This window comes from Tupaia chinensis, unplaced genomic scaffold (assembly GCF_000334495.1).
Source record: "Tupaia chinensis unplaced genomic scaffold, TupChi_1.0 Scaffold000094_1, whole genome shotgun sequence".
Lineage (NCBI taxonomy): Eukaryota > Metazoa > Chordata > Mammalia > Scandentia > Tupaiidae > Tupaia > Tupaia belangeri.
In genome coordinates this window covers 4,332,541-4,345,497 of record NW_006159556.1, presented here as the reverse complement: position 1 = coordinate 4,345,497, position 12,957 = coordinate 4,332,541, and the positions used below count along the sequence as shown (strand labels likewise).

Here is a 12,957-nt window from a genome sequence, read left to right as displayed (position 1 = left end):
GGAAATTCAACTATTTGTGGAAACTACAGATGAATTACTTTTCATCTATCATTTCTTACAATCAATTCAAGGGAAATGCCTCTGTATACAAAAATGGCATCACAAGGCTATGTGCTGAGACCTTTTTATAACAGCAGAAGTTTGGAAAATATTAAATTGACCATTAATAACAGATTTGTTTAACAGTCTTATAGCCACATCATTGAATTCTATGTACCAGTAAAAAATGACAAGATTTTAAGTATTGATATGGTAATATCTCTATTGATAAGTTAAAAATGTGACATACTTAGTAATCTTAAAGTCTTTGACCTTTTGTAAAAGGAAGAAGTAAATAGGAATATAGTTCATATTTGCTTGAATTTGCATAAAGAAACTTTAAGTAAAATCTAACAAAAAAGATTACTCATAGAGGATAGGCTGGGGAAAATCTGTTCTAATGATTTCCAGTATTACTTTCTGTTTTAAGCTCTTATATAGGTTGGCTTTTATGTTTTTAGATTTTTGCTCTAGGGCATATGTGCTTGCTAGAGAGAGACAGAGAGAGTAAAAGTGAGTAATCACCCCCAAGGGGGAGGGCCATTCTGCTCTTTTCCATTTTCCTGAATTTTGAACATGCATGCACATGTACCTAGCATGATTTTCAAGATGCTGGGTCTGTGGCTCAAATCGTATTCATTCATGTTGGAGTCCAGTACCTCAGCCTCTACGCTACCTGCTGGCTCTAAGCTCTTATATACTTTCATGTAAAATATAAAATGATGATTATTCTTAAATTTCATTATACTGTTTTTGGAATGAAAAATTCTGCACATATGGTACTTGCTAAATTTTTTATTTTATCATAAAATAATTTTTTAAAACTTCTATTCCTAGATCCATATTTATTCTCTTGGAATGACATTGTACTGGGGAGCTGATCATGAAGTACCTCAGAGCCAAGTAAGTCAAATTTTTGTATTTGTACCATTTTGCACTTTTTAAACAGTTCTTCATATTTGTACGCATTCTACTATAGGCTGTCAGACACATTGTCATTTCTGTGCTGGTTGCTCACATTAATAATGTCATAGTTTGAGAATGAACTGTCTATAAAGTACTAAGAATTATTTTCTGAGATATTTTTAGAATTTTTAGAATTGAGTTATCTTTAGATGTAGCAATCACTACCCAGGTTTAACAGTTTAGTCTGTGAAATGAAACTGACCTCTTCAAAAATTATAGCGAGAGAAGTGGAGGTATAGTTTATTTCTTCTGATTTAATGACTGATAAGAGGGAATTGCAATGTCTTTGGTGATTCATTATAATACTGAAAATGATACCTTTTTTGAAGCAAACATTGTAGGAATAGTAGCTCTTTACTATGTCTCTCTATACTGTCAGACAACTTTATTATTTTTTCTTTTGATATTTTATAATCATACTTTACTACCCCTGCTACAGCCAACACAGATATTAACACCTTCTGAATTCTTAGACTCTGATGAGTATTGGGCTGCTTCTATTTTTTTAAATAACTTCAAATCTTGAAGACCCAGTAGTAAATAGTAATTGAACATAGTGGTAAACAGTCATTGAAAAATAGCAGTAAATAGTAATTGAAATTTTAAAATGGATATATTTCATCAAATCAAAGGTAGAACATATAGAATTAGGTTTTATTATAGGCATTAAAAAGTCAAAAAATAACTTGATACATTTTCTCATTAAATAGAAAGAGTAATAAGAATTTTAGACTTCCACTCTAAAATTCAGCCTTTTTTTAACTTTGTGTGTGTGTGTGTGTGTGTGTGTGTGTGTGTGTGTGTGTCAGACTACGTGCACTTGCCAGAGTCAGAGAGAGAAAGTAAGATAGCGAAAGTAAGAAATCACTAAAGTGAGAAATCACCCCCAAGAGGGATAGCCACACAGCAGTCCCTTCTCTCTCCTCCTTGGACTTTGGGAATGCACACACACACGTGCCCAGTGTGATTTTTAAGCTGTCAGGTCTGGGATTCAAACTGCGGTTGACCATGTATGAGTCCAACACCTTAATTACCACACTACCTGCTGGCCTCCATGATTTCTTTTTTCTTTAATGATTTTCTTCAGCGAGTGCTAGATGAGGAAAAAGAAATATACTGTGAAAAGTTAGGGCTTTGACTAGGCTTGGAGTGTCAGGACAGGCTTCTTAAAGGACACTGTATCTAAACTGAGACATAAGGAAGATAAATACCCAAATGAATGGGAAGTGGAAGAGGCAAAGGGAAGGCATTCGTTTAGACCAAAGTAGACAACAAATTTACACTCCCATCAATCATGGATGAGTTCTAATTGTTCCACCCCTTACCAATACTTAATATTATTTGTCTTTTTATTTTTAACCATTTTATTGAGTACACAGTGGTTTCTTGTGATTTTATTTGCATTCCTTAGGAATAATTATGTTAGCCACTATTTCTTATTAGCCATTTGGATGTACTATTCTACAAATTATGCTAACTAATAAAAAGTAATCACATTCTGGCTTCTATTTCACCAGCATAATGAGAACTTATATTTAAGTAGTCTTCAGTCATTAGTATATTTGAATATCTTTTAGGTTTATTATGGGAGAATCAAATTATATTTATACATATGGAATGCATTGCATTTTATTGAATATAACGAAATAGTTTATTATTCCCCCGAAGTGGTGTATATATAGTAACTGTTTATCAAAATATTTGAATAACCAAAGAATTTCACTTCTTTTCATACCAAAAAAAAAAAAAAAAGAAGAAGAAAAGTTTTTCTATAATACTTTCTATGTAGAGAAACGTATCTTCTGCTAATATTGGGGTGTTGTGATGTAATGTTTTCTGTTTTTCATGGCTTTTTCAACAACCCAGTAACTTTTTTGGACCACAAAAAAGTAAAACTCAGTAAGGAGATACATATATGCTAATTGATAAGAAATTAATTTTCTCCAATTATGTTAAGTGTGTTTTGGAGTTATTTGTCTCGTATTGGAAGCAAGGGTTACTCACGATATTAACATGGCTTTTCCTTTCTCTACATGCAGCCTATCAAGCTTGGAGATCATCTCAACAGCATACTGCTTGGAATGTGCGAGGATGTTATTTACGCTCGGGTTTCTGTTCGGACTGTTTTGGACGCTTGCAGCGCACACATTAGGAACAGCAACTGTGCACCTTCATTTTCCTACGTGAAACAGTTGGTAAAACTGGTTCTAGGAAATCTTTCTGGGGTAAGCTATTGTTTTATTTGGCAAATATAGTCATATTTAAAACTAGTAGCGTATCACAGCATGTTCTTTGAAGATACTGAATAAATTTCATTTTTTCAATGTAGCCTAGAAATGGGAAATTGAATTTCTTGTTCTAATGTAAATTATTTATTTGAAACCATATTTAAAAGCCCATTGCAATGCATATCCTAAATTTTATGTTAGTCTTTTTTTAGAATTTCATTCCATAAAATACCATTGCTTCATATAATAGCATGTAATTTCTTGAAATAATCTGCTCTTGCCTCCTCTCAGATTTTTTTCCTAAAGAGCTTTTAGCTAGTGGTTCTATCTGTTGTGATACCTACCTACAGAAAAATGCATTAACTTGCAAAATGTGTTTTAGAAATGTTTAAATGCACTTTATTTTGTTTTCTGTCTCTTTCTTGGCCACTTATTTTTCTAGATCGCTAGGTATTCCTCAAACTTTCTCACCTTCTCTAGACACTGGCACCTGGGGACATAAGGGACATCTATGCCTGAATTCTTGCCAGAGTGCCCCAAGACCTAGACTCTTCCATTTTTCTCACTTGTCTAGGGTATAAAGGATCTTAAGAAAACAAACACTGTATCTGATAGTCCCACCTTTGTTCTACATTTCTTAAGCTATGTCTTTCAGGTTTACCCAAGTTTGAGTACTTGGTTTTTGATATCTGATCTGGATCTACATTTTATCTGCTCTTACCCTTTAGAGTCTGGCTCATGAATGATGGTTCCTCTCGTTTGTGCAGATTACAGATTTGCCACTGTCACACAATGTCCTAGCTGTCTTCCTCTTAACTGGTCATACCTAGGGTGTTAGTTCCCTTATCTTAATCTGGAAGTCGTGCAGCTGCCAGGAATATATCCAAATTCCACACTCTTGGCCAGTCTATAACAAATAGGCTCAGAAATTTTCTAGACAACTGAGTAGCAAACTGCTCCCCAGGTCACCATTGTACACCTCTGTAGTGAAGGGGAATGTAGGCATGGAGGCTGAGTAAGTGGAGTTCTTGTTTGCCCATTTCCCTACTTGAACTTGAGCAACCTCAGTTTTATTTGATTTGTTTATATTTATATATGTTGGGGTTTTTTTTTCAAATACAAAATGTGGAAAGTTTTGTTAAATCATGTTCCCTTTTCCAACATATAAAGTATAAATATTGATTTGAATTCTTCCACAAGTATTATGCAAAGTCAGTCATTATTTTAAACAAAGGTAAAGCTATTAAATATCTATGAAAGTTTTCTACATTATTCCCAATGTCCTTTTATGTAAAAAAAATTCTCTATGGGGGCCAGCAGATTGCAAAATGGTTAAGGCACTGGACTCCCATATAGTCAACTGAGGTTCAAATCCCGGATGTGGTGGCTTGAAACTCATGCTGGGTGCATGTGCATATTTGTCTAAAATCCTGAAAGGAAAATGGAGGAGAAGAGATTGCATCATGGCCATCTCCCCCACCTGGGAGGAGGAGTAATTTCCCACTTTTCCTTTCTGTCTTTTTCTGTGTCTCTGGCAAATCCACATATCCTATAGCAAAAAATCTAACAACAACAAAATTTCTCTATAATCAAATAAACTTGAGGAATAAAAAACTTAGAGAAAATTAAATGGATTTTTTCACTGCAAGACTTCCCAGAACTTTTAACACACCAGACTGTATTACTGATCTTCAAGAGGTGTGGGCTTGTAGAGGAAATATTTCCCAAACTTATTTGGTCTTGGAGAAATTCTCATAATACTGCAATATTCTACAAAATTCCTCTACTTTGTAGATAAAGAAACTGAGACCCAAACAACTATGAAATTTAAGTTTCATTTTAGTACAAGGACCTTTCTACTACACCACATTGTTTCTTTCTTTCTTTTTTTTTCCAAGAGAAATTTTTGCTATAGAGAGTGTGAACTCCACAGAGAGAGACAGAGTGAAATCACCCCACCCCCTCCAAGGGGGATGGCCACACCACAATCCCTTCTCCTCTATTCTCCTCAGGATTTTGGGTATGTATGAATACATGCCTAGCATGAGTTTTAAGCCACCAGGTCCAACCCTTGAACCACAGTCAACTACATAGGAGTCCAGTGACATAACTATTATACCATCTGCGGGTCCCATGCCACACTGTTTTTAAGACTTTTGTACTGTTTACTGATTTTACTCTTACTATAAAATTGCCTGAAATATTCTGTCTTTGCATGAAGAAGTATTACTCCATAGAAATTGTATTATTTATCCAGTAATTGCCTGTATTGCATAAAAGACCTCTATCCCTTTAATGTTTAGCATTTAGTTCATTACAGTAGACTCTTATTGCTCATCTATGTATGAAACCTGTGCTAAAAACAAAGATACAAATTTGAATTAAATATTTGTTCTAAGCTCTTATTTGAAGTGTTATCACAGTTTGCTTAATTATAAAATGCAAAGTCTGTGAAAAGTGATATAGTAAAAGTTTAAAAACTATGAGAATTTGAGAGAAAAGGGTGCAAATTATGACTGCACTGAAAAATAACACTTTAAACTAGATTCTGTACACTAGATAGAAAGAATAATCTTGGCAGAGAAAGAGTAGCTGGATAAATGTTATGAAATGTGAAAAGAACCAGGATATTTTCGGGGCAACGCCTCAATCTGGTACGCAGTGTGTGGTGGGGTTGTGTAGCGGGAGAGAAAGGTCAGTTGGGATCAGCATGTAGAAAGCCTGCCTTTACAGAGGCAGATTTTTGCTAGATATAATAATCTCTCCTTCCTTTCAATTGCACTTCCTACTCTAGTCTAGACATCACTGGACAGAAGTAACTCCAACAGCTATCATCATTTAAGTGTTCTCATTTTGACAGGCATTGTGCTAAGTGATTTATGTACCTAACTACATTTATTCATCAAAACAACCCTGGGTGGCAAGAGATACTTTCATCCTATTTTAGAGCTGGTGAAATGAAGACTAAGCAAAATTAAATAGCCTGTGACCACGCATATGCGAAATGACAGAAATGTGGTTGTACCTGTTATTCTCTGATTCAAAGCCTATACTTTCAATTGCTATACTCCTCTGCTGCTCTTCATACCTCCAGTGGCTCACAGAATGATACGGCCTTCTTTTACTGTGGGATTTGTTTTCAGTGACTGGTCATAATTCTTACTTAAAATTAGTTAGCATGGAGCACAGATCAGCAGGCCGGGTTACTTGTTCTTGATTCTTCCACTGATTTAATGCAATCATCTTTTTGCTAAATAGTTGTGAAGATAATTATTATTGATGAGGTGTTTTATGGTTCTTACACATTTCTTCACTGTTTTTCCTTTTATCTGTAATATGAGAATAATAATATCTACCATATCAGGTTGTTTGGAGGACTAAATAGCATAAAGTGTATAAATCATCTAGGGCAGTGCCTGGCATATAGTAACTATCCAATAAGCAATAACTATTATTAGTAGCAGCCTCAGTGTAGAAATTCCCAAAGGTGCAGGATGTTCACTATGTTTTTAGTCTCTGACAGTATGATGTATCTGAATTAATATCATTTATATACTTTAGGTGATCATTTTATTTCAGAAATATTTTCACGTAGGTCTTCTTATAGGTAAGAAACATAATACCTGAGACTTGAATATACTACCTTAAACAGGTTCTTTTTTTTAATGAGAATATCTTCTTTATGACAATATACACGAGAATAGTAAGCTCCATACCATTGCCTGCAATGCAGACAAAGAGCTTTTAACTAGAAAAGATTTCATGTCTAATAAGAAAAAAATGAAAAATAGAGGCGTATATGAGATAATAGAGGACACTCTCAAACTTAAATGCCAGAAATTAATATATATGCATTAATAGGGAAATATTTTTAAAGATGAGAGGCACTGAAAAAGCAAAGGGAAGAATAGATCTACAGTAAGTTAAATAGAAACACAAATAATGGCCCATATCATATTGTGATTTTAGATAAAGATAGCAATAAAAAAATGTTAGGGACATTGTAAGGACACATTAAATGTTTGACAGTGTTACCTGAAATAGAGAAAGATAACTCACCCCAGCCACATGACCGGTTGCAGGGAACTCCACTGCCACTTCTCTGCCTTCCTGAGACCTGTTCTTCTTGGCCTTGAAATTGCATTTTTTTTTTTTTACATCCAATTACTCTATCTCTAAAGCATACCAAATGAATTTTCCCATCCTGAATACACTGTTTATTGGTTCAATCAAAGATATTATCATATATATGTGTGTGTATATTACATATAACAATTATATATTTATATATTATATATCATATATTGTATATAATAATCATATATTTATATATTTGTATATTTATAATTATTATTATCAACAGATAATTTTCCATTCTGTGTCCCTTCAATGTTTTATTTCTTTCCTTCTCCCCTTGTTTCTCTCCCTCCCATCCTCCACCATTTCTCACCCTCCTCCCACACTGTCTATGGTATCCACAATTGCTCTTCATGCCTTAATACAATCCAATCTCAGTTTCTGCCTTAGAGTGCAGATATTCAGTATATACCAAATAGGGACATACAATGTCTCTCTTTCATAGTCTGGCTTGATTCACTTAGCAGTAAATCTTTCATGTTTGTCCACTTTCTATCAAATGCTAGACAGGTTCTTAATCCATGATCAAATAAGTCTCGCTAATGGAGAAAAATTAAAACATATGTGTGTCTATGAATAAATAAACCAAGATGTGCATGCTTTTTGGTGCCAGATTTAAGTAATTTCTCTTCACTATTCTCTTTCTACATCCATTTATATCTTTTTTTTTTTTTTTGAGAGATTTTCACTGTAGGGCGCGTGCGCTCGCCAGACAGACAGAGAGACATAGAGACAGAAAGCGAGAAATCACCCCCCAGAGGGGATGGTCACGCCGCAATCCCTTCTCCTCCATTCTCCTCTCGGGATCTTGGGCACGCACGCACACGCGCCCGGCATGAGTTTTAAGCCACCGGGTCCAGGACACGAACCGCGGTCGACTACGTGGGAGTCCAGCGACATAGCCATTACGCTAACTGCTGGTTCCCTACATCCATTTATATCTTTATATTCCTCCCATAGTTGGTTATCTGAATAAAACAGTATTCTGTCAAACTTTTTATTTCTTTTAATGTAGATTTTGACCTAATTCAATGTACTTTATTTTAAGCAAAGTTATTAAAGTTAAAGTTATTAAAATTCAAAGTTATTAAAGTATAGACCACTTAAACATTTGGTTATAAAGGAAACTCAAAAGAGCACTGATTTAAATTTAATTGTCATGACCTGATGTGTCCATTTAAAGACTTAGCATTCCTCAGATGTAATTTCTGGCAGGTAAAATCTAAGAAATTATTTCTGAAAATAATTTAAGTCAGTACTCTTCAATGCAGATAAAGCTTTATTATGTTAGAATTAATGTGGTTTTTTAATATTATAACCTAACTTGAGAGATCAAAGTAGTTATCAGTTGGAAAAAAATAGAACATTTCAGTCTTACTTTTTAAAATGGAACTTATTTTAACTATTTTACTCTTCAGTCTTAAAATTTAAAATGGAACTTATTTTAACTATTTTACTCTAGCTAGCTGTGTTTCCTACTTAGCAGATTACTCTTTGGAAAGTTTCTTGCCTTTTAATTTCTGAAAAATGAATTGGTCAGTACTGAGCTACAAATACAATATTTAATTAATGCTATACCTTCCAAAAACTAACTAATGTCATTCTATAGTCAATTATCATGAAAACAAAAGAGAGATTCTTTTGTCAAACTTGACTTTTGATTACCTGTGTACAGACGGATCAGCTTTCCCGTAGCAGTGACCAAAAGCCTGATCGAAGCCAGGCTATTCGAGACCGATTGAGAGGAAAAGGATTACCTACAGGTAAGAATATCTTCATAGGCAACTTCTAGGCTTTAACCTTTCTCCATTGTTTCCTTAACGAAATTGTATTTACCTTGCTTGGAAATTTGATAATTATGACTGTAATTAGATCATAGGAGCCAAAAATGGAAACAGAAAAAAGACAAGGATACTAGCTACAGTGATAGACAAATCCAATAAAGGTAGGCAGAAAATGTTATTAATACAGTCAGGACTCCCACAGTAAGTTTTTTGCCTTTTCACTATTGTTATCAATAATATCATCATTTATTTACTTTATCATGGTCTTTTAAATTAAAAATAGTTTTTAAGGCATAGCCAAATAAATACAAATGTTTATGAACACAAATGCTACTGCAACTAAAGTTTCAGAATACAACCTGTCTGTGGTTATTGCATGCTGATATTTTCTACTTTTTTTTTAATACTATAACAACTCAATAAATTGATTTCATGACTGATTAATGGCATGTAGTTTTCAGTTTGCACCTGAGGTTTTATGATGCTTAGTAAATAAAAATTACTGATAAATAGTGGCTTTGCTATTTGCTCATAGCATTAAATAGTTAGGGATACTATGATAACATAAATTTTTAAAGAAGTGGATGGAAATGCCAAATTAAATAAAAGTTGGAAAAATAAATTTTTATATAATAATTTATTTTTTAGTGTTAAGTTTGAGGCTTGGCTACTTAGAAAATGAACCTTTGATTTTTGTTCTCTTTAACTTATCAGTCTATATTGAGAATCATGGTAACTTAACAAAAATATTTGTGGGTGAAACATTTGATCTTAGATCTTAGGACTAGAGAGAAGTCATATAAATATCATTTATATATAGTCTAATGAAATATACCTAATTGATATATTCTAATGCCGTAGACTTAAAGTAATTTACTCAATTAGAGAGCAGAGCTATTTATTTAAAACCTAGGAGAAACTCTTGTGAAAACTACACATAGAGACTTGATTATCTGTGCTAAATGTTTTGCACAATTCAGAATTCTCATATTTGAAAGAAAAGAATGTGCCCTAAGCAAGTGTTCTGCTTTGTCTTGAGAAGTCAAAGAAAAGCACTAAAATCATTTCCTAATGGAATATTTCTGTAACTGTACAGTCTGTTTTTATGCTTCCATTTTACTTACTATTTTTTTAAAAATGTATTTTAGCTTTTATATCATCAATATAATAAATGTGTTTCTGGTTAGATCATGTTCCTTTTCTAATACATATATTATTAGTTTATGTGTGTGGGGGGGGAAACAAGAAGGAAGGATTTTGTTTAACTTAACTTTTACATTGCTTTGATAGCAATTTAAAAAGTATCTTTAGGGGCCGGGAGGTGGTGTGGTAGTTAAAGGCACTGGACTTCCACATGGCTGACCGTGGTTCAAGTCCTGGACCTGGTGGCTTGCTTTTTCACATTCTCATGCTCTCTCTCTGTCTCTCTGTCTCTCACACACATTCTGTCTCTCTCTGGTCAAATTTAAATAAATAAGTAAAATAAAAAAAATTGTTCTTTTAAAAAAAGTATCTTTAATCCTTTCTCTCTGGTCAAATTTAAATAAATAAACAAGTAAAATAAAAAAAATCGTTCTTTTAAAAAAAGTATCTTTAATCCTTTCTTTCCAGAGTTTTCCTTAATACACATATGTCTCTATACATTTATACACACATCTTGTAAGTAAAATCTGTTTATCCTTTTATACTGTACTAAGATTTGAGATAGGAAATAGTATGAACCTTGATATTAAGAACAGTAGAAATCTGTTAATCCAGAAAATTTTTAGTTAGTCTCTTGTTTTAGAACTGAATCATAGACAATTATAGATAAATGTGAGCTGAAAGAATCGTTTTTAAGGAGATAGTGAACACCCTAATAAGCGAGACATTAGATTTAAAAGATACTACTTGTTTCTCTTGCCTATCCTCTTTCTATTTTCTTCCTCTCTGTCTCTATCCTGTCTTCCCCCATGATTTTTCTTCCTTTCCTTCCTCTTATTTCTCTTGGGTTTCTTTCTCTAATCACCAGCGTTGCCTACTATTATCTTTTTTTTTTTAAGAGATTTTTGCTATAGGGCGTGTACACTCTCCAGACAGACAGAGAGAGACAGAGAGAGAAAGCGAGAAATCACTCCCTGGAGGGATGGCCACACCGCAATCTCCTCTCGGGATCTTGGGCACGCACACATACGCGCCTGGCGTGAGTTTTAAGCCACCGGGTCCGGGACATGAACTGCGGTTGACTACATGGGAGTCCAGCAACATAGCCATTACGCTAACTGCTGGTCCCAACCTACAATTATCTTCTAATACCATTAGGTAGCCATGCTATAAACTTGAAGAAGATAATTTTGTTATTTATTAATTTAGAAAATACAAAATTCTATTATTAATTAATTAATTTTTAGAAACATTTTGTAGGTTTTACTACTAATAACAATGGTTATGTGTGTATGAATACAATTCTATTCCTTATCCATTATAGGTCTTTACTAAGGAAAAATGATTACTCCTGCCAAATTTAGTTTATCAGATTTTGAAGATTATCAAGTATTAATGTAGTTTTAGATATTGCTTTCAATGATTTTAATGTCATAGACATTATCTATTATTTTAGAGGTGGCAATGAATTGAACCTACACTTATTCTATAAAATAACTTCAATAGTGTTTTATTTATTTGTCATTTACACATATACATTTTTTTAATAACAGACATATACTAAAGTTAAACTTTCTGGACATATAAATACTAGAATCGGGAAAACCTGTATCAAGCACATTAGCTTTTGTAAGTGTTCAATGAATATTTGCTGATGGAATGAGTTTAAAGATATCATAAAAACGTTATATTTTGAAATGTAATATATTAATATCTTTGTAATATAATCTTTGATAGTTCCTTAAATAAATATGTGAGACTCAATGATTTTTTTATTTATTTAGCTTATTTTAAACATTAAGTTGTATATGTATAATAAAAAATAAACTAGTTCATCATCTTGGCTAACATTAACGGACAATTTTCTTATTATGGTACTTACAACATCAGAAGTTTTAAACCAAGTTTGAATGTCTTATATTTTTTAGGAATGATTTATTTAATTTTATTTACTCATTCACTTATTTTTATTTGACCAGAGAGAGACATAGAGAGAGAGAGAGAGGCAAAGCAAGAAAGCAAACAACAGGGTCTGGGAATTGAACCATGATCGGCCATGTGGGAGTGTCCAGCGCCTCAACCACCATGCCGCCTGCTGGTCTCTTGAATGCCTTATATTTGTGACTTCATTTTTATAATACTAAGAAGTATTATTATCTAACAACTCTTTAGAATTTTTATGATTAATACAGTATCTAAATGCAAATAATGTTATAAAGACTTGACAAAATGAACAGAGAAATCTTTAAATAGTCTGCTCGTTGACTTATTCTTTAATAATCATATTGGAAAATAAAATCCTTATTGGAGAATAAAATCTTACCTCTATCTAAACTCAAGAGAATTTGTAAGGAATTATAATTAGTCATTCAGTCAGTCACTCAAAACCAGGTTTTGTTTATGTATATATGTTTGCATATATGTTTGGTTACACTTAAACATTAGCCTTGTTTGAATCCAGTATACTATAAAGAGGATTTTTCAGAATTTCCTAGCCATTGCTTTCCACAACAGTATTGCACAGGTGCTCTTTTAATTTACCTTTCATAAATTCATAAAACCTTGTTTCAGTTACAGAATCAACATAAATATCCCAGTTGTAACTATTCCAGGCAAAAGGAATTAACTGCTAATCGCCAATAGCACACACTAATTTTAAA

The 12,957-nt window shown here is 33.2% G+C and overlaps 1 protein-coding gene across 9 annotated transcripts in view; it reads left to right on the top strand.

Annotated features, from left to right (window-relative positions):
• Positions 1-12,957, top strand: part of PTPN13 (protein tyrosine phosphatase non-receptor type 13) — a 217,226-nt gene that overhangs the window by 79,507 nt on the left and 124,762 nt on the right. For all 9 annotated transcript variants that reach the window (XM_027769869.1, XM_027769867.1, XM_027769870.1 and 6 more), the window contains exons 4-6: positions 877-942; positions 3,045-3,230; positions 9,046-9,133. In XM_027769869.1, the coding sequence (XP_027625670.1) occupies positions 877-942; positions 3,045-3,230; positions 9,046-9,133 (340 nt within the window). The remainder of the gene's footprint in view (positions 1-876; positions 943-3,044; positions 3,231-9,045; positions 9,134-12,957) is intronic.